This window comes from Lates calcarifer, linkage group LG17, assembly GCF_001640805.2.
Source record: "Lates calcarifer isolate ASB-BC8 linkage group LG17, TLL_Latcal_v3, whole genome shotgun sequence".
NCBI classification, from domain to species: domain Eukaryota; kingdom Metazoa; phylum Chordata; class Actinopteri; family Centropomidae; genus Lates; species Lates calcarifer.
Window position 1 is genome coordinate 5,775,587 of NC_066849.1, and position 22,510 is coordinate 5,798,096.

The 22,510-nt window shown below is 41.4% G+C and overlaps 2 protein-coding genes across 2 annotated transcripts; one reads left to right on the forward strand and one right to left on the reverse strand.

Annotated features, from left to right (window-relative positions):
* Window positions 1-24: 24 nt before the first annotated feature.
* cc2d2a (coiled-coil and C2 domain containing 2A) lies at window positions 25-14,455 on the forward strand. The gene is made up of 39 exons (XM_051077227.1): window positions 25-36; window positions 414-481; window positions 615-699; window positions 942-995; window positions 1,204-1,284; window positions 1,396-1,534; window positions 1,895-1,986; window positions 2,131-2,232; window positions 2,317-2,397; window positions 2,482-2,700; window positions 3,049-3,214; window positions 3,331-3,467; window positions 3,555-3,686; window positions 5,104-5,313; window positions 5,430-5,536; window positions 5,655-5,795; window positions 5,945-6,101; window positions 6,223-6,494; window positions 6,724-6,901; window positions 7,010-7,163; window positions 7,292-7,439; window positions 8,091-8,229; window positions 8,338-8,541; window positions 8,660-8,752; window positions 8,850-8,941; window positions 10,255-10,422; window positions 10,572-10,626; window positions 10,725-10,834; window positions 11,281-11,377; window positions 11,472-11,567; window positions 11,671-11,847; window positions 12,245-12,448; window positions 12,552-12,641; window positions 12,731-12,844; window positions 12,946-13,080; window positions 13,206-13,328; window positions 13,414-13,472; window positions 13,572-13,749; window positions 13,929-14,455. The coding sequence occupies exons 1-39, from the start codon at window positions 25-27 to the stop codon at window positions 14,112-14,114; spliced, it is 5,055 nt and encodes a 1,684-aa protein (XP_050933184.1). The 3' UTR covers window positions 14,115-14,455.
* Window positions 14,456-14,577: 122 nt separating this feature from the next.
* LOC108878983 (F-box/LRR-repeat protein 5) lies at window positions 14,578-22,191 on the reverse strand. The gene is made up of 11 exons (XM_018670080.2): window positions 22,049-22,191; window positions 21,090-21,305; window positions 20,067-20,162; window positions 19,657-19,852; window positions 18,561-18,746; window positions 18,271-18,396; window positions 17,470-17,624; window positions 17,271-17,353; window positions 16,316-17,050; window positions 15,583-15,731; window positions 14,578-15,152 (listed from the first exon to the last, which is right to left on the reverse strand). Exons 1-11 carry the CDS (start codon window positions 22,145-22,147, stop codon window positions 15,076-15,078), a joined length of 2,118 nt encoding a protein of 705 aa, XP_018525596.1. The 5' UTR covers window positions 22,148-22,191; the 3' UTR covers window positions 14,578-15,075.
* Between the last annotated feature and the right edge of the window lie 319 nt (window positions 22,192-22,510).

Genomic DNA, 22,510 nt, shown 5'->3' on the forward strand with positions numbered 1-22,510 from the left:
AAAAGTCAATGCGGGGCAGCCGTAATGTTGGTGTTGGCAAGAGGGCCAAACATAACAGCCAAGGGGAGAATTCCTGCTTGGTGTTATGCAGAGTGCATTTAATTTGTGACTTCTCGGACCCCGTAGTAAACGGTACAATACGTCACCAAGTTGTTTGATTGACAGTCCACCGCACGAATGGAAATCGAGGACAGCTGAGAGCGGGTTAGGCTGCACCGGCGCTTATTTCCAAGGTAGGTCGAGAAGTAGTTTATCTCGTTACTAGGCAGCGATAACAGCAGTGGTGCTAAGTGAAAAGATCTTGCTCGGAAAATTACAAACTCGAACACAAGCAACACGAGCACAGGGATGTATACAGTGCAGAAAGTTCGCCGGTTATAATACAGATTAGCCCACAACAACAACAGACATAGTCGGGCCGCTTTAAACACCAGATAATTTGTTTAAGGATAACTACCACCGTCACCCTGGCCTCCTCAAGGTACTTGTTCCTGCCTTGGTTTTTGTTATAATCCACGCTAATGTAGCTGCACGTCTCTGAAATGCCACTCTTAGCTATCTAAGCTAACCTAACGTTAGCTCTGCTTCAAAATGACTGCCTCTTTCTCTTCTAGTGATATTCGAGAAAAACTGCGAAAGAAAGGGCGTGCATTGCAAGAAACTTTGGTAAAAAACAGAAATGAGGACGACGACGTTCAGGTAAAATTATAACAGTTAACCTAAACGTTTGCTGTCCAAGGTAAACATTAAGTCTTCATTGTTACTGTGGACCGAGAGCGTCCTCACCCAGCATCAAACCAACAGAAGCCCTCCTTGACAAGAGTCAACATGACCTGGGGGAGCGGCTCAATTTGTACACACTCAAAGTTAGAAACACAGTTAAGAGAGCTGTTAACGTTTTAGCAAATGTAATTATACATAGATTATATATCATATTATAGGCTCTGGTTCCGTCTACCAAGTTGAGTGAGGAGAAACAACAAACCACGATGAAGGTTGGTGTGTGTCTGTTGCTGTAGCCTGTAGTTCCCCTCCTGTGTGCGCTGCTGGCTGCTCGACATCAACCTTTCTACTGTCTCCTCCCTACCAACGACCCTTCTTTCAGCTTTAGTTTGCTTTAATAGCAGTGTGGATGCAGGTACACTTTATGAATGCAGTTTTGCTGTTGCTGTTTGTCATAACTTTAAGTTTGTGCTACAAAAGGAACCTCAAGACAGCGACGAAGATGCAGGAGAGACACTGAAACGCACGTTAAGGGCTCAAAGACAGAGGCGGAAGAAAAGGGTACATCTTCCCCTAGCATCAGTTCTCATGCCCTTATTCTTTAATTGTACCCAATTATCAGCTTTAACAGTAAAAGTATTGATCACTGCTCAATTTCTTGCTATATATCAGCTGCTGGAACGGTCTGCAGCTCAGGATGATGATGTGGAAGAGATATCCAACATTCAGCCTCACAGTGAAGATGAGGGGTCAGCTGGGAAGGCAGCTGACCCAGTTGTTTTGTCCAGACCTCCACCTGGTTCTCAGAGAGGTTGGTGCCCTACCTAACCTTTTTTACTTTTTGGATCTTTTGATCCTTTATTTTGAAGTGCATGGAGCTGTTTCACTTTCATCTCAACAAAGTGAGCCAAATTTGTCAAAATGCAGCCACACAACAGCTTTTCCCAAGTAAAAGTAAGTAATGTAAGTAAAAAATTTAATATAACAAAATGATTGTCTAAGTCTGAAAAGAAACAAATCTTAGCAGATGATCAGGCACTCAGTGGCAACATTGGGTATAAACTAGACGTATTTGGGTTCAGTCTGTAAGTACTGAGGTTTGATCACCAGACCTATACAGTACTGAATAATACATTTTAATTTTGTTTCATGATATGCTGACGTCCTCTAGATCTCTCCTCAAGAATTCAGCATATTGCTGGCTCTCAGAATTTAGACAACTCTGTAACACGGCGCTTGGAAGAGAGACTGAGAGCAGCCAGAGTAAGTTCAACTTCCTTTGTTTCTCATGCAAACCAGCTGTTGTGTATATGGAATTTGAAAGATGTTTGTTTGATAAAAAATGTCTGCCAACTGACAATCCTTGATGAAAAGTGGTGCATAATAAATGGCCTCTCGTTTTCCCAGTCTAAAGGTGAGAGCCTTCAGCAGGAGGAGGCCTTGCTTGAGCCAGCCAGTCGCCTACAGAGCCTCAGAGACAGAGACACTGTAACAAGGTTTGACAGAGAGGTGAGCATCTACCCCAGTCTATCTGTGATTGTACCCCTTAGGGTACAACCCAGCAGTGGACGTTTAACTCCCAGTGTTTTACAGGTTGACCCCGACAGAGCAGGAAGACATGATGTCCCTCTGGACCTCAGCACCAGGGTCAAGTTCAGAGAAGCAGCAAGACGAGTGAGGCCTAAAAAACAAACAAACTCTTTTATGTACAAATCATTTGTATTGTTGTATTTACATATTTATTTATTTCAAATACAGGCAGAAAAAGGCTTGCCGACTGCTGAGGAGGCATACAATTTCTTTACTTTCAACTTTGAGCCAGATCCACAGGATGGGAGTGAGAGGAGTAGCAGGAAAAGAAAAAAACTGAAAAAAGCAGCAACAGAGGAGGACAGAGACAGAGAAGGAGGAAATGAAGCTAGAGAGCAACAAGATAGTGAAGCAGATGAAGATAATCAGGATGAAAATGAAGACCAGGTAAGACACCAACAATATGGCACAACATTGTACCAAGTTTACATACATTAAATGAGAAATACTATTAAACCTCAGGGCCTCTATTTATATTGTCCATTCAGGTCATTATTTTCTATGCTTGTACACACATGTCAATGTGAGGGTGCTGAACATTTAATTTGACATTTTGTTGCTCAGTGTGCGTATTAGGACCGTATTTATTGCATTTCTCCCTCTTTGATCTGTTGCATTATCTTAATGTGCATCCACAGTGTGTGTCTTATCCTGATTATTTCCACCTGTTTGTAGCTGCAGTTGCATAAGACACAAGTAGGTTCCAAGTGCCTCATGTTCTTTGTCCTGCCTCAGAGTGAAGAAGCTCCCCTTGTACGGGATGAAGAGGAAGATTTATTTGTCATTGAACAGTCGTCCCAAGACTTCCTGGAAGTGAGGAAAGCAGAGTACGTTGGGTACCGAAAACTTATTCAGAGAGAGAGAGAAAGCGAGCTTTTCTTTACGCCAAGTTTTCGAACAGGTATTCAGTTACACATTAAACCACCTGATTCACACCCACTATTCTCAAATACTTACATCAGCTTTGGTATTCTGTTCAGGATAATGACTATCTGCCTTTATTTATCATTGTCACAGTTCCAACCTCCATTAAACTGCCTGAAAACATGAAGCCTCGTTATCTAGAGGACGAGGGTCTGTATGTAGGGGAGAGGCCCCCTGTATCGCTGACTAATGAGAACATTCTGGAGAACCGTATTTTGAAAATGGAAGAGGTAATCTCAACCAACATGCCAGACAGCTCAACAGTGTCACTGGCTCTGAGCCCCCTCTAAAACATGTCTGTCTCATTATTTGTCAAGGGAAAGAAGTGGTTTGGAGATGATGGCAGGATTATGGCTCTGCCTGATCCCATAAAGGAATCATCCACAAGACCCCCTCTCTTCCACATGGAGGAGGACCTGGATCCTGCACTGCAGACTGTATACAGGAAGGTCAGATACACACCTACTGCGACACTTCGATCACCCCGTCTATTTGTCGCATCCAAAGGACAGTGCACATTCATATACAAAAGTGTTGCAGCGCCCTCAGATTTGAGTGTTCTCTAACCCCTTTGCCTTTTTGAAAAAAAACCAAAGGGCAGTTTGGCATTTGGTACAAAGGAACAGGGAGGAGGGGAGCGTTTGTTATCAGGGAATAGAGCAGAGGTGGAGACTTACACATCTGTGATATCATCTCTACAGACGATAAATAGCTACATGAAAACTGCAACTGGGTATTGTAGGCATTAAAACTAATACAAGCTGTGAAGTTTCCTTTAAAGAAGACCTGGCCTCAAAATTGAATGCTTAGCTTTTATTTGCATTTCCTTTAGTGTTAATGTTAGCTTTGGCAAGAAACAAGTTGCAAGAGTGCAGCTGCAGCTAATGGTTATTTTCATTATCAATTAATCTGCTGAGCATTTTCTCAATTTCTTGTTTGGTCTCTGAAATGTCATAACAATGGTGAAGATTGTCCATTACAGTTTCCTAAAGCCCCAGATGATGCTCTCAGATTGGTTATTTTGTTTGGCCAACTGTCCAGTTCTCAGAGATATTCAGTTTATTCTCACACACATGTCAAAGTAGAACCAGGTTATGTTTTGTATATTTGCTGAAAAATTACTTGTTATCTAGTTGCTGATTAATTAAAAAGACAAATTGTTTAAGCTCTAAAGACAAGTTTAGACCCATTAAATGTTTATTATTTTTACCTGGAGAAATGACAAAACAAAAAATCTGTTACCAAAAGAGCTAAAGTTGATGAACTAATCAATTAATGGACTATTTGTTTCAGCTCTGGTAAAAATAGTGATGTTATCCATTGATTCATGAGGGATGGTTAGGTGTGTATTATTATTATTCAGTTCCATCAGATCGCATGGTCCATCTGCGTCCTTATGAGAAGCAGCCATTTCTAGATATTATTCTTTAATCTCAAATTTGGCAGTGGCTTGATTGTCAGTAGAGCCAAACTATGACAAATATGTAAACTCTGAACGAACCAACACAGATCCAAAGCAGTGTTCAGATCTGGTTCACTGGTTGGGAGTGTCTGAGTGGGAAACCGTGCATCCCCTCAGTATCATCAAAGATCCTCACATGTATTTATTTCTTTTTGTTCAGGAGACAGGCACACTGTCATATGTGATCATGTAAAAACCACAGTGTTCATTGTAGTTCAGTTGGGTGTTGATGATACGTTGTTGTCACGAATGACTTTTCATCACAGCTATCCCCAATGATGTTATTAATCCTGCCAACTATTTCATGCGTCCTTTAAGCTTGCACACATACGTAGACACGCAAGCAAAGCATAGGCACTGATTATATTTCATTGCATGATGGATAATGTTATTCAATCCCACAGGCGCTTAAGTCCAAGTATGCAAATCTGTACATCACTGGTGCAGCTGATCCAGAGGGAGACTACCAGCTGGATGTTGACGTTTCTGGGCTGATCTTCTCCCATCACCCGCTCTTCAGTCGTGAACACGTCCTGGGCGCCCGTCTAGCTCAGCTCTATGATCAGTACCTCACCAGGCAGCATAATAACCTCACAGGACACCTTACTGATAAGGTAAACTCCACCAGCTGACTGCATCTGCATAGTAAAGCTATCATCACTGTAAAACTTCCTTGCATTCTTGAAGAGGCCACATATTGTATATTGAGTATGTTTTGTGTCTGCTGCAGTTAAATGGATTGAGGAGTGCACTGCGGAATATGCTCGAGATCCATGGCGGACAGAGCCTCACTCAGGCCATGCAGCAGAGGATATCTGAGTACAGTCTGGAGGTTCGGTGAGTTCCCCGGACCATCTCCCATTCCAGTCCTGTTCAGCCTACAAGCATGTACATCACCTTTTGCACTATGACAATCAATAATCCTGCTGTGTGTTTGTCCCCCTGAATATCGTAGAAACACCCGGCAACTGCGAGACAGTGAGCAGGAGAAAGACCGGACTCTTTTGAAGAACATAGTTAAAGTGTGGAAGGAAATCAAAGCCCTGAGAGAGTTTCAGAAGTTCACCAACACACCTTACAAGCTCTACCTCAGAAGGTCAATATCTGTGCTTTTCCCAAATTCAATCTGATATTGCTGTATTCATAACCATAACAAATATTTACTGAATAATGTGTCCTATTAAAGTGTTCACAAATTCTTGTATCCATGTTACTAATGTGCTATATTGTCCACATTGGTTCCAGAGAGACTGTAGACCAGGCTTCAGATGAGCAGGAATATGAGGATGAAATCTTTGCAGAGGTTGTGGAATTGGAGGCTGAGAGTGAGGAGGATTATCAGAGGAAGCTGGCTGAGTACAAGAAACAACTGGAGGAGTGGAAGCTCTCAAGAAGAAAACAGGTGCCTACCTATTTAGTATTTATATAGATTAGTCAGTTTGAAATCTGGATAACCTCAAATATTGTCTGCATGAATGAGTATACTGATGCCTACACATATATTTCATGTCCACTGTTTTCAGAAAGCCAAGAAGAAGAAGAAAAAGAAGAAGAAGAAGGGCCAGGCACAGAACGACACAGAAGAAGAAGATGAAGACCAGGAGTTGAGCGAATCAGAGGGACCCCTTGAAGAAGGACCGCCAAAGCCGGAGCCTCCCGAGAAGCCAGACTTTGATTCCATAGAGCAGCGAGTCAGAGAGAAAGCCTCCAGGATACGCAGGAAACCAGGAGAGTCCATCCTGATCCCTGAGCTGTCTGCTTCTGGAAACATCACTGCCAGTGAACTCTGTCCCAAGTACGAGCAGAAAAATGGAGAAAGTCTCATACACTTATGTCATGATACTGCAACACAAAATAAGGCTATTGTGAAAGAGCTTCATTTGTATTTGAAACAAAGTGAAATGATCTCACCTCCTGGCAGATTTTTTTCTTTCTTTTCTACACTCAGACTTAGGAAGACAAACCACACTCTCACGGTGGTACTGTGGAGGTTTTTCATCACTTTTGTTTTCTCCCTGTTCTAGGGCTGAAATAGCGCGAAGAGAGGATGTTGCAAGGCGCTCTCTTTTCATCAAGATCCTGTACAATGATAAAGAGGTTTCCCGAACCGACAGCCGCTCCCTGAACACTGATTTCAGAGTGCACTTTGGTCAGATTTTCAATCTCAAGATCGTAAACTGTCCCCAAAGTATCAATTTGCAGGTACAGTACATATATATTAAATATGCTGCCACTGATAGGCAGTTTTGGGAACTGTATTCCTTTCTCATCATTTCAGCATGTGTGTGGCTGTGTACTGTTTATGGGCAGGTATTTGAGGAGATTGGATCATCGTGTTCCCTCCTGGCTCAAGTGTTTGTCCCAGTGCCAGAACCATCAGTCTTGACTGGTGGCGTCCCTCTTGAGGAATTTGAGTTTAGCAGCAACCAGAGGGTGATGTTTGACCACGAGGGAGTTGGAAGCGGTAAATGTCTTAATTTGACAGCAGCTCACAAATATAGTCCCACTATAAGAAAGCCTTATATTTCAGTAACTCATCAGCTTGTCATTGAGTCCCCGTCCTCCTGTCTCTCTCTCTGTATGCCTTGTCAGATGTCCCCCTCTCCTTTGAGGCCGATGGCAGTAACAAACAGACCCTGCTGACCTCTGGTAAGCTGTCATGCTGTGTTTCCTGGGGAATCGGGGAGGACGATGTCCCACTTGCCCCTCCTGTGTCTCAACAACCTGGCGGCATGCACAGGTAGTTTCAAGGACAGCATTGGTGGTTTTGCATGCTTTAGCCCTTAAGCTACAAATCCGGTATGATTTAAATCCCTGCTGACCATTGTTCTAAGAATACCACAGGTGTTTATATTCATGAATGCATTTTCCTACTCTCTCGCCAGCCCGTGGTTTCAGTTTATGTCATCATGACATAAACTTGGCAACTTGCTTAGACTTGAAACTTGTTTAATACAGGTAATCAAAAGTCTTTAGCATTGATCCTTTCAAGAGCTTGTGGGAAACACTGAATAGAGACATTAGTATTAATGCAAGATATTGCTACAAACATTCCCATGTTGCTTATTGTTTGTATTTTCAGTCATATTTTCTGATAACATAGCTCATAAATGGATCGCAAGGCTCATTGATTGTTAATGCAAATACATAACTTACAGTATGCTTAAGAAAATAGTCCTTAGTTATGTATTGTGTTTGAAGTGTTTATGGGCTAAAACATGGCCAAACACCTGTTTTGGTTCTGTAAGTCTGTTACTAATGTTGTCTGTGTAACAAACTATCAAACGAGTGCCTTGAGATAACTTCTGTTGTGAATTGGCGCTATATAGATAAAAATTGAAACGACAGTAGTTTTTAGTAATATTAATCTTTTTCTGTCTCTGTGTTTTAGTGGCTTGGGCCGTCTTGATGCTGTATCATATATTGGGGCATCTGGACTCTATGACATGAAGAAAATTGGGGAGTGGGCAACACAGTCACGACTGGACCCGAACGATCCAAAAAATTCCTCCATCATGCAGCTGCTAAAAGTGAGAACACAGTACTGTGCATAATGAAGAAGTCTCAACAACCCAGGAGACTTGAAGTTTCTCATTTTTGTAATGAAACATTCTGTCTTTGTGTCTGTGCTTCACCAGGTGGCCAGTAGTGGAGAGGTGACTGCTCCGGAGTACTTTCGTCTAGAGCAGCTCCAGGAGGAGTTTAACTTTGTGACTGATGAAGAACTTGAGAGGTCCAGAAGATTTCGCCTGCTCAGGCTCAGGAACCAAGAAGTTGCAGAGTTTCGAAATTACAAATGTGTTCCTGCTCTGGAGAGGGAGGTCACTGATAAGGTGTTCCAGGTCAGCCTTCCAAATATTTATATATTGTACAGATATCATGGCAATATGAAGATTTATTAGTTCTTCGTTAAGCTAATTCCTTTTTTTTTTTTTTTTACTTTGGTTAAAATAATTTCAGGATTATGAGAAGAGACTGAAGGAAGGAGAAATAATCGACACCAAAGAACATCTGGATTCACACAGAGCTTTAGTTGCCAAATACCTTCAGAAGGTGAACAGACACATCTGATGTAAACATGTTTTTGCACTACTATTTAGTACACGAAAGCACTCAGTGTAGCATTTTTTTGTTTTTCATTTTCCCATAGATTCAAGAATCAGTCATCAACAGATTTCTTCTTGCCAAGCATCACTACCTCCTGTCTGATTTAGTGGTTGAAGAGGAGATACCAAGCATTGGGTAAATACTTCCCCGGCCATTATTAACTGACTAAATAGTGTCACTTTTAAGCCCCATCTCTCACAGTTATGCATGTTACATGTCACATAAGGATATGTCTTTCTTTCCACTCAACAGTTCTACTTTCTGTATTGTAATTGATCATTTCTGTATATCCCACTCTTATTCTTCTTGTCAAAAAGAGTTGAAAAATGACAAAGATTGCCCGAACTCCCTGCTCCATTTGTAGAGGAAAAGGTTAGATAACTTGGATTAACTTGAACTGTGGGATCAACAGCCAAATCAACCTATCAGAAAGAGTGACAGGGTATATATAAATCACAGGCTGATGTAAGTATGTTTCTTGGCCTGATGCTGCTTCGGCCTGTTTGATCTTGCGCTCAACACTGCATTCCCCTGGCTGAGTAATACTGTTCTCTGGAACTGTTCAAGGCAGTGTTTTAGAGCAGGTCTCGCAACATGTGGATGTGATAACAGAAAACCAGAATTTAATTTCATACTTTGATGGCATTCGAGCAGATTTATACATCATCATGTACAATCACAGTCACACTGTTGGGTGGTACTCTGCACATTTTTTTTCATTATAGAGAGTGAATGTTATAATTTTTGTCCCATTTTTCTGCTATTCTTCTGCTATGCATTTTTAACAGTGGTGCAGGTCCTGGGTATGTGCTTAGAGTTTCTTTCTTTTTCTCCCATCCTCTGTGTCTCTGTTCTCCATTTAGTTTGAACCCTGAGTGTCAGTACCAGTATCAGTAGTGACCGTCGACCTCTTGTAGTATTCAGTCCTTGTTGGAATTTGGAGGAAATTAATTTTTGCCTTCTCTTTGGGCTCCATTGTGTTTGTTCCTAATAATTTTGCTAAACAACATTTTAATGCAGAGGTAATTTATAATGTATTATAAATTCATAATATAATAGTTACTTATAACAATGCAAAGTTTTGCCTATTTGCAATTATGTAATCTTGTTTCAGCTGCTATGATGAAAAGAACAAAGAAAGGAGTGGAGTTGATCTATTATTATATATTATATTGTTATATATATTGCAGTAATGCACAGTAGATACATATCAAGAAGCACAGTATAAACCAGTTAGTCATCATTAAAAGTCACCTGAGAATAATATGTTGCGATAAACACTCTACACATCAGTAATGCGACTATAAAATCACAAATACCTGGAGGGACTTAGTACTGTCAGTGGTAATATCATCCCACATCCCACACTTTAAATCAAACATCTTTGTGTTTGGTTGATAAATAACTGGCATTCTGTCTGATGTTAATTTAAATGTTGTGACAACCAGGATTCTGGGGCTCAACCTTTTCAAGTTGGCTGAACCCAAGCGGCCGCTGAAACCTCAGAGGAAAGAAAGGAAGAAGGTGACGGCTCAGAATCTGTCAGACGGAGACATCAAACTGCTCATCAACATCATCCGGGCCTATGACATCCCCGTCCGCAGACCCCAGAGCAAGTGAGTCTTCAGCACACCCAGTCCAATTCACAGTACTTAAGAACAGAATGAAAATCTTTATTTACCCTCAGAATTGTTCATAAGAACTTGTATTTCTGACGTGATGATTTTGCAGAAAGAATGTTGAACTTTATTTGTTTTTATTTCAGTAAACCAGGGCAGTCGCCTCAGACCATCCAGGGCAGCGACTGGCTCTTTGGCCAGGTAAAATACACCTCTACCTTACTGCAGAGCTGGCAGCAGTCTGATCTGTATGATCTGTGTTTTCTATGTATTGTATGTGTGTGTTTTCTGTGATGTAGGTACAAGTGAGGCCATTTGTAGAGGTTTCCTTCCAGCGCACAGTGCTTCAGACAACCACAGCAGACGGGCCAAACCCCTGCTGGAATGAGGAGCTACAGCTGCCTTTCAGGTGAACAACAGTGCATTTAATAGCTTGATTTTTTTCGTGACTTGTAGTTTTAGGATTGCACCTGTACAACCAGGAACTTGTAATGTGTATACCTAGTTGAGACTGTGTCAGGAATATTGAATGAAAGTTGACTTATTTAATAGCTCCCAGTTCTTAGTAAGTACATCATAAATATTCTCAGGAGGCAGTATTCATAAAGTATTACCGTGCTGAAAATATTCCACTGAAAATGATTCCAGAACAAATACTTCAGAGATGCTCCATGCTAGTCCAGAATTGCTGGTGAGATGTCAGTGTTTAATGGGCACCGTGTTACTTATGGCCAATTCCAAGTCAGTTTTTATGGATCTACTTTATCTACTCTGTCTGCGATGTGGACACATTTCCTCAGACTGTGTGCTCATAAACTAGCTGATTTGGTAAACTGCCCTTCTTCTTCTCTATAGTGCCCCGAATGGTGACTACAGCACTGCTAGCTTGCAGTCCGTCAAAGATGAGGTCTTCATCAACATATTTGATGAGGTGGTTTATGAGACTGGAGTGGTGAGTAGAACACTGCGACTCTCCATTTCTCCCAGCTCACTCACATTATTTACGCAAGCACATGTTCCTTTAACTGCAGTGTTCTGCGTTTCAGACTGACAAAGACAGAGGAACAACACACACCCGGGCAGAGAAGCACTGGTTAGGCTCAGTCAAGATTCCCTTCAGCACCATATATTCTCAGTCCAGGGTGAGAGTCCATATTATGTATTTAGTAGCAGATGTTGTAGCCTTGTTTACTGAAAATAACACTGACTGCCTGAACTGCTGCTCTTTTCACTTCCATTTGGCAGATTGATGGAACATTCAAGGTGAACACACCAGCAGTGCTGCTGGGGTACAGTAAGGAGCGGAGCCATGGCAACAGTGGGGGTTATGATATTTTGCGGAGCCTAAGTGAGGGAGCATTTATCACAGTGTTCATCACCATCGAACCTCAGCTGGTGCCAGGGGAGTCTATTCGGGAGAAGGTAAGTCGTGTCCAGGTGCTAACCTCGAGGATGGATTGTGTCAGCTCTTTAGTTCTCAGTCTGCATCACTGTGTTCGTTTGTTTCAGTTCATTTATGTCTTTAAATAAGTTTCTTTTTGTCATATTTTAACATATTAGTGTGTATGTGTTTAACTAGAGAGGTTTTACATCCACATATTAATCTTTTCTTATGTCTGTCGTCCTTTTGTATCACTTACTTGATTTTGCTCTGCTGCATGTACTAGATAAAGGAAGTGCAGGTAAAAGTACATTAGAACACTCGTCCTCTTTTACTCAACTACTCACCCAAATCTCAAATTCATGACAGCCATATCAGTTCATTTACACAGTGCTGACCCATATTCATCTACAGTTAAGTTTTGACCTTTTTGTGCAGTTTGACAGCCAGGAGGATGAGCGTCTACTGCAGGCTTCAGAGAGATTCGAGAGAGATGCAGCACAGGGATATCCAGACCGACCCTGCATTACCACAGTCATAGACCTCAATGGGAAGACAGTCTTCATCACACGATACATTCGACCACTCAACCCTCCACAGGAGTTACTGGATGCATACCCTAATAACCCCCAGGAAGCTACGGTCAGTATGGTTGCACTGAATGTAGGTCAGTATGTAGAATGCTGCTCTGTCACCTCTATGTAGTGCGCATTTATTTGGATCCACTCACTCTCTCCCTCTACAGGGCCTGGTTGCCCGATTTGTCTCCCTCATCCCTTCTCTGCCAGACAGGGTTTCGTTTTCTGGTGCCTGTGACCTGTGGAGCACCTGTGATGTGAGTAAACTTCCTTTGAGATATTCTGATTATGAAAGGAGGGAAATGCCCGTCTTATAGCGCCTTGTGTTTCCTCTTCTTGTTTATAGCAATTCCTCACCCTCCTAGCAGGAGATGAAGAAGAACATGCTGTACTGTTGTGCAACTTCTTTCTGTCTATGGGCAAGAAAGCCTGGCTGATCATAGGCACTGCTATACCAGAGGTGGGAAACAAAATATTTTCCACTTTTTTATTAGTCACCGAGTTAAAAGTTTGAGGCCTCCTGTAGCGGTACTTATATTTCTTATATCTTTAATCTTTCAGGGACCCACAGCATATGTCCTGACCTTTGAGCAGAGCCGCTACCTGATCTGGAATCCCAGCAGTGGTCAGTACTATGGCCAGTATGACACCTTCTGCCCACTGCAGACAGTTGGTTGCCTGGTCAATGCTGACAATGTGAGTGAGGAGAGAGCAGCTATACAACTTTAAATTGACTATTCACAAAGGGACATTTCACTCTGCTTCTTTAATAACTTCCTGTTGTTTGCAGCAGGTAATTTAATATTCTCTGATTTATTTAGGTGTGGTTCAATGTTCAAGAATATGCCTCACCAATGAGGATGAGTTTTGACACCACAAAAGCCAAATTGTGGAAGCCCTTTTTCTCTCGATCCTTCTCCCACCCTGGGCTGTCCAGTGTACAGGTGAGTGTTCTACATTTCTGTGTAGTCTAACAGTAGGTTTTCTGATTATGTTGTCAATGTTTCTGCTTAATCTAATTGTCTTCAGCCAGAGGAGCTGGTGTATCGACGTGTTGACAAAGCAGCTGCAACAGAGCTTCAGGACAGGCAAGTTGTGGCTGCTGACTTGAAAACTAACACAGAGTCTTGTAAAAAAAAAAGTTTGACTAGTTTCACATTAGGCAAAACATGTCTCACTCTCCACAGAATTGAAAAGATCCTGAAGGAGAAGATCATGGAGTGGCGCCCTCGTCACCCAACCCGTTGGAACCGCTACTGCACCACCACCCTCAAACAATTCCTGCCCAAACTGGAGCTGAGTGGGGGGCGGGACATGGCTGAGGGGCACCGCCACGAGTTGCAGAGTCTGCTGGGAGACAACAGGGTAAGCCTGAAATGGGTGTGACTCTAAAAAAAACAGATACTAAGCTGAGTCACCGTATGATATAATCAGTAATCAATCCATCATTTCAGTGATAGAGTAGTTTCTGCTCTGTAAAGGCATATGATCTCACTTGGACACGCATCATAAATTAACACTAACAGACATGTGTTTCTTTTTAGATTTCAGGATTCCCCCTGCATCTGCCTTTCTCTGAGATCCGTCCCATCATAGAGGCAGTGTACAGCACTGGAGTTCACAATATTCAGGCATCAAATGTGGAGTTTGCCCTGGCTGTGTACGTGCACCCCTACCCTAATAACGTCCTTTCTGTGTGGGTGTACCTGGCCTCACTAGTCCGCTCATGATATGAGACATGAACTTTAGCCTTAATAAAGCTGATCACACTCACATTATGTTTGCACACTACTGTAAAGTATACCATACCATATGTATAAAATGTATATCTGGTAAATTTAGATAATATTTAGTACTGAGTTTGACATCTACATGTCTAATCCAGTCACCTTGTATTAAATTCCACCGTTGTGAACTTTACAATGTTGCTGATGGCTGAAACGCTGCTGTGGAGACCTCCAGTTTTTCTTAACACAGTAAAATGTCAGCCTATTAAAATGTTGAATGTCTTAATTATCCAAGCAAATAATCCAACATGTGCCACTGTTATAAACTAATCTGTGTTATTTGATTCATCAGCGAGTGGTCATAATGTTTTGAGTGTATATGTGACACTATACACTGTGTGTGTGTGAGTGAATCGACGTGACAACTGTTCACAACAGTCAGCATCAGTCTAGGAGGAGGCAGTGATCAGTTCACTCCTGTTTAATCACCCTCTCCATTACATTACAATTACAAAGCTTGTTTAAGGTAAAAACAAAAAAAGGTAAAACACTGTGATGCCACAGTCATTCAGTTAACACTACGCTGATTATAAATGGGTCAGCTAAACAAGGGGAGAAGCAGACTTACATAAATCAGTATAGTTTTAGTGAAAAAACAAAACAGTTAAACTACAGAAAACACTATTTACTTGTTCATGTTTCTCTAGTTTTTACTTTTTCAAAACCAAAAAAAAGGAACCAGGATGTACATTTGCAAACGCTTCAAATCTTTTATCACCCCTTGTTTTCCTTCTCTAAAGGATTGATTCCATTTAATATAGATGGAAATGGAAATAACAGGAGCAAAATTACAGTTTCATCCAGAAACATTTTTAAGTGACACAAAATACAGCAAATGGTATTCCCAGGATAAAGTGCAATAAAAAGGAGATGTGACATTTTAGGAGAGTGTTGCTTGGCAGGATCACTCTCCAGAGCGACAGCAGGCTCTGAAGCCACACTGTAGGTTCTGGCAACCGCTGGCCGTGTCTGCGTGAGGACCTGGAGAGAAACACCACACGGTGGTCATTTACTGAACAGCATGTCAAGTTGAAAAATATTCGCAACTTTCTTTTTTAGCTATAAAATTACAGACTGTATAAAATGAATAGATAAAATGCAACTGGTTACATTAAGTTCTGAATACGATGAATACTGAAGGCATCATACTGGCTACTGTAATGCCTACTTACCTTCCACCACAGCAGCATTGGTTACTTACACTTGGGCACATGCTATGTGAGTGGGGTTAGTGTTACAGTTGCCACACAGTGTAAATGGTCAACTAACAAATCATTTCTATTCACTGACATCTCCATATACAGTTCAACATTAACACAGGCCTGCCTCAGAACACTGTACTAGATTATAAACATGTACAATTTTATGTTTAGGAGAAAAAAAAGACCCCTTCAAGTTTCACTTGTGTTACCGTTGATGTTGTCGCAGTAATAGAAGTGTTCATCATTGAGGGAAGGACATGCTGACACCAGCTCCTGCAGCCCCACCTCAGTGATGAAGAGGCAGCCAGACAAGTTGAGATGCTCCAGGACAGGAAGCCCTCCACGCTGAGACAGAGCCCTGAAAAATAATGCAGTGCAATGCAACATCATTACAGGTACAACAACGTACATACCAACCGTGGGAACATCTAGATGGACACTGATAATCCAGTCTTAGCCCAACAAGGCTGTTGACTGTAACAAATATAATGTACAGAGCCTTTCTCTCCCCAATAAACACAATTTGATGAGGATTTCTACTTCTCCATTTTATGTAGCTTCATGAATCGCAATCATACTGGATCTCATCCAAACTGTGTAGGTGAGCAGTCTAGCAGGGAGGAGTTTGCCAAGATAAGAGGCTGTACTTGCACAAATGACAACATTCTCACAAGTTATTACACCATTTTCTGTTTTCAGCTGACACAGACAGTAACAGTTACCACTAAAATGTTGCTTTGAAACTGCATCAGTGCATTCTGACAAAATGTGGCATTTTACATATGATCACAGACGACTTGTTCATCTCACTGCATCACATTAGTTTCTAACCTCCAAATAAACCAATGTGAACATGCTAAGTTTGGAAAATCATGCAATTTCAGGTATATAAGGAGCATGTTTTTTAGTTTGTTGGCAAAACAAAAAATGTATGATCTTTACCTCAAGCCCAAATCAGTGATTTGATAGCATCCAGAGAGACTGAGAAATCTCAGTGAACGCTTTGCCTCTGATTGGTCAGTCCTGTTTTGAGGCTCCACACACTGCAGACCCCTAATTGAGGGGCATTTAGTCCGAAAATCTGCAGTGATGTTTCTGGTGGTGCCTGACTCGCACTGGGGCCCACCAAAAGTCCTGAGGGCCATGTCACTAGTGCAGCAGGTGGAGTGACCACAGAACATTTCCCCAGACATGGCGTACTGCTGATGTAAATAGGAGGTATTTGAGCCAGTCCTGTGCCCATGCCTCCTGCTTCTCCTGCAGCAGCAAGAGCCTCCCACAAGCTGTGTCTCAACAAGGCTTTCAGCATCAGGAAGAGACATCCCGCCATGACGGCTCCACTCCGCGGCATCTTCGATATCAGCAAGGTCTGAGGAGTCCAGGACCCACACTTGCGTGGGTGTGCAGGCAGCACCCCAACGGCCAGTCCCATGCTTGAAAATGATGGCCTGCCGCTTCCGTCCCACTGGATGTAAGTTTCTCTCATCCATGAGTTTGATGGGTACTGGGGAGCTTTTAAGAAGCTTGGCTCGCCGGTCTGAGCGCTTGTCGTAGCAGGTGGAAGATGTGAGGTCGCCAAGCCCGACAGACAGTTTCTTCAGGGTGTGGTCAGTGATCTTCTCACACCCCGACAAATCCAGGTGCTCCAGAGAGAGACAAGCTCCAAGAGATGACCAGCTGTAAGAGGGAGGACAGAGGGAGTGCTCAGTACTGAGTTTCCTATACATAAAAAAAGATCGACCTAAGTTGGCCCTGAGCAAATGGCAAATGTACAACTAAGCAACTTAAGCTGCTGTGGATCTAGTACATTGAACTTTGTTATATATGTGATATCATAGCTACTGTGTATAATCATAAGTCACTTTATGTTTCTTCTGTAGTCATTTTTAATATTTACCTGTCGAATGCAAAGTCTGTAACATCAGTCTGTGTCAGATCCAGATGAGTAATATTGGGGCAGAGACTGAGGATTTGACGAACCTGGAAAAGGACAAATATAGTCAACATTCGTATTCACGAGACAGTTCTGTCTAACAAGCTTAATAATTGAGTACTGTCTGATTACAGTGTAAAAATAAAGATTTTACATCACATACCATTTTACTGGAGACCGTAGAACTGTATGCCAGAACAACGGACTTGACAGATGGACCCACAGCTGGCAGAAGGTTCTGGATAATCCCATTCAGAAGCCTCTTCTCTCGCTGAGCAGTACTGATTTCCATGTAGCCCACTTTATGACCGGACACATCTGAAAAGACAATGAAAAGCAACATAGGTGATATAGTTAGAGATACAGAGCCAATTTTAATCATTACCTTTAGAGAACGGACTACTGGGCACTGCCAGTCACTATACCGCAGGTCTGTTTACTACCTTTATGCCAGAGTTCAGCCTTAAGTCTAGAGGTTTAGTGCAAACTCATAAAAGGTGAATGAAGGGCAAGAGCATGTGAGCATACATGAGTGCCTTGTTTAAGGATCATGGACAAACACATTTAGTTTATCACACTATGGTTTTATTACCCTGTATCAACAGGATAGCCAATCAGAAACTCTTGCACATTTCTATGTGTCAAAGACAGCCACACATGCCTTTTGGTGGCACAGTTACTGAGGACTCACAGTTACAGATTTTGGTAAGATCAAACTCATTTACAGCTATCAGTGTCAACAAATATTTGACTGTGGCATAAACTGGTGATTTAATAGCGTGCTAAAGACAAGATGAGTGGGTTTGAAACTAGCAATAGCACATCCCAAATGACACTTTTTTGGCAGCTTCTGTCTGAAAAGAACTTTACATACTCCAAGTGATACATTAATATAAGTTGTAAAACTGTATTGTAATACAGGATCGTTTTAGTCACTAACAGAGGTGTGAAGACAAAACCTCACCAGACTCATCAACATCAGCATCCTCATCCCATTCTTGATAGGCCCGACCCTCGTTCTGCCGACTCTTCACCCACTCCTCATCTGGCTCCTGGTCAAGATCCCCTGGTGGGCCACTGTAATAATCACCTACATCAGAGATACACAAACATTTATCAGCAGGGCAACACCACCACCACACACTTCAGTGAATGCAGTAATACAAACAAGTGTGATTTTAATTTGCAGGGATAACGAAGTGAACTAAACAATATTTTGGTCTTTAAGGTAATCACCAGCTCTCAGCAGCCTACCTCTGGCCCAGCGCACAGGGTAGAGATGCCTCCACAGAGAGCCTGTCTTAGCTAGCTCTGTCCAAGAGCTGCACACTTGACTACAGCGACACAGGTCTTCAGGGCCCAAATAATGGAACAGCTTCAGCATTATTTCTGTAGGGAGCTGAGAGATGTGGGTTGAAGAATCCTTCTTCTTTTCCAGTTCTGGGGAAGAAGACAAAAGAGCTTGGCTTGTAACTCAAATACCACAATTATGCAATGCACCTTTTACAAATGTCATCTACTTTCCAAAACAATTTATCCTTTCATGACGCTAATTACTTCTATAGTCAAAACACACTGCACTGCTTGCACATAGGACCTTTTCAAGGAGGACATTTTACAGTAGTCAAACTACAGACGTAAGTAATAAAAATGATTTGACTGAATTCCACGTAGCTGCCCCAGTCTCAGGCTCTAAATATTGTGCATGCGAGCTCACTGTCACACTGTTGTGGTGTACTGGACACTTGAATAGAACGAAAAATGTTTAATATCATTAGTAACAAATGTCTTGCTTTTGACAAATTAAAAACTGCTGGGAAAAGACCTATTTCACTGCAAGTTCTGCAAAATACGGTTTCCATTTGTTCTTCAAACAGCTATTTTTAGTAAGTTGTTTATAAATTGACCAAAGTATTACAAATGTCAATCACAAATAACCAGAGCCCAAAGTGATATCTTCAGACATTAACTAACCCCCTGTCAAAAACTCAAAGGTATTTAGAAAACAGATTGTCACATTTTAAAGGCTGGAACCAGGTTGGTATTTTTACTTGATAACATATTAAAACTGTCACTAATTGTCCTTGTCACAATATTATTTATGTACCTACATTTGAAAAGAGTACAGACTTCTGTACACAGAATAACTGGGAGAATGAATTGTTAATTTACTGGCTGAAATCAGGTTATGGAATGAACACTAGTGATACTGACACCTGGAGATAGTGCTCCACTCAAGGCTCACATATGCTAGAACCTCAAAGCAGTTATGATAAACATTTAAGCATTTCTTCATGATCACTCCCAGCTAGAAAAAAAAGTTTTAACATTTGTAAGTATATTCACTAACCATAATCTGTCTTCTCGTGATCAGCATATTTAAAGGCCTTCTGCAGCTCCTCTGCTTGGCTCCACAAACTGAAGCCCTTCAGCACCTCGGCAGCACAGTCCCACTGCTGCTGGCTGCAGTGTTGTGCTATCACCTGCTTCTTGATGTCCTTGAGCTCTTCGTAGGTGAAGTACTCCATAAGCATAGGCTGAAACACCTGCAAAGAATCTCCTTAGTTTACAACCAGTTTGAAATAGTGCAATTTCCTGGGGTGTGAATAAACACATTCTTGAAATAAATTTCCATAGCTTGACCTTCTGCTTTTACTTTTGATGTTTGTGAAAACAATTTAGTCTTACCCATTCTTTGAGAAATCAGTTAATTAAAAGATGTTTACATTAAAAACATGAAGAAATGTGAACTTCTTATACCTCCTCTTCTTCCTTCATGTGGGGCAGAAAGTCCTGTGTGAAAGCCTCTAGTCTCTCCTTCAGCTGCTGGGCATAGTTAAGCTGTTCATATTCATTCTAAAAACACATAACAATTATTAATACATGGAAGAACATGGCAGTTGAGACTTCTGTACAAGCCCATCTACAACATCTAGTAGTTCCGTCTTTTCATAACTAAATTTCTTAAAATGAGTAGTCACCCACCTTAGCAGTAGCTGGATTATTTTAGCATGTTGTATAACCTTGTCAAACCGAATATTCCGAACAGTCTGTTTAACTACTGAGGAAAATTCAGTATAAAGTCTTCCAACTATAAAACAAATTATCAGCACAGTATTATTTATCTGAGGAGAAACATCTTTTCATTTGAACAGAGTGCAGGATCTAAATTCAAAGCAGAAGAATGTTCTTTTCTGTTTTATAAACTGACTTGGGCAGAGCGGAAGTTAAGATTTACACAATTGCATCATTCTGGAGAGCCCATTTTTTGGGTTTGCCCATGGCTTGAGAGAGAACAATAACTCTTGTCTCCTGTTAAGCAGATCACAAAAATAGCCCTCCCTTATTCAGTCCAGCCTACTTCTTTCAGCATTTGTCAGTTTTTCTTATTAAATAAAACTGCACGCTGTAACTCCATAATATTATGACAAACACTTAGCTTTAACTAATCGTATGTAATTGCATCCTACAATTTGTCCAACAGCTTTGATATAGATTACCCTACATTTAAAAGGAATGACTATAATTTCCATCACAGTTCACATGTATACATGAAAAATAACAATTCTGATGTCACTCTTAGTGGTACAGTGTTTGCGTGGTTAACATAATAGTTACTCTAATAACAGTGTGTTATGCAGAGCTCTGCAGAGCCCATATATGATGTCCCCTTAAGTAAAGCCTAGTATTTTTTTCTGTTAAGCTATATATTTAAAAGGTGCAACAAGTGCAGTTAGGGGCCATGACAGTAAAATACTCTTTAAAATGCTGATGCATATTTACCTTAACGTTGTGCAGCCCTTTTTCAAAGAGGGACAACATCTCTGAGAGCTTGTTGTCAGAGTGCACGTTGTACACAGTGCAGCAGCGCTGTTGCAACAGGCCGATAATGTACTCGTTCTCAATTTGTTCGTGCATCTTGAACTCCTTGAAGGTGGCACACAGTGACTGAAGAAATGACCGGAAATCATTGTTGTTGGAGAAGTTGGTTTTTGACAGCTGTGAAAAAACAAAAAACGATCAGCTGTTTGTTATAAAATGTTACGTCATTTGTGTGTCTATTGATTTTCGTGTGATAAATACAGTCATTAACGCCTCTCGAGGTGGTATTAAAATCACAATGAATGGCATTTCTTATGTAAACCCAGAAACAACAGTTGTGGTACCGTTACGGCACAGAATGTAATGTTACAGCAGTACGCTGTGTACGTGATTACGTTCACACACCCGCCGTGCATTAGCTGGTGTAGCAAAATGGGCTTATCTGACACGTAACGTACTGTGAAGTTAGTCCAATTTTGACAAGATATCCCGCAAATTCTTCGTATTGTATTTGTAATAAGGTTTGTCGGAACATTAGAAATTGCGTTGTGATACTTTAAATATGTTGCATAGCAAGCTATCCTGTAAGTTAGTCAAGCTAGCTAAAACAGTTAGCAAGTCCTAGCTGGGTAGAAAATGGGTTATTGACGTTTTATCAGAGCAACCAAATACATGGACGGACGTGCTGGCTCAGTAAGCACATCTATACAACGCTAACTTCACGTTCACAAGTCTAAACACCACCGCCCCTACACAGTCGTGAGACAATTGTCCAACCTGCCTCGGCTGACTCAATCCTGACTGCTTTAGACACAAGGTAGCTAGCGTGCTATCTGGCGTCCACTCGTGCTTTAGCCACACACCGTCATGTATGCCTTTGATAAACTCCAAATTAACCACCAACTTATATTTGTACACACCTTTTCGCAATATAGGCCCACCAGCTGCTTCATTCGCCAGTGTGGGCCAGTGAAAACATCCACCTCGTCCGGAAAAGGAGCCATCTTCACACTGAACATCAGTGCGTCATCTGCACAGTCTGCGATACAATCCAAACAGAAGGCGTGTGCGAGCGACTCACGTGACCATAAGTTATAAATATTGGCTAATTAATCTAAGGTTAAACAGTAAAAGATTACACGTGTAGGTGTCTTAAAGAACTTCAAAAACATTCACATTTCAAGACACACTGGTTAAAACACTAGTTACATACGTTACATATATCTTTGAATGTAACATCTTGATAAAGTGAGAAGTGAGTGTTGAATAATCTACACATATTTTAGCGTTTAGATTTAAGAATACTGACAGGGCAATTGTGTATAGCTACAGGACCATCTGTAGAGGCACAGTACACAAGCCGTGTACTTTTTGCTCTCATA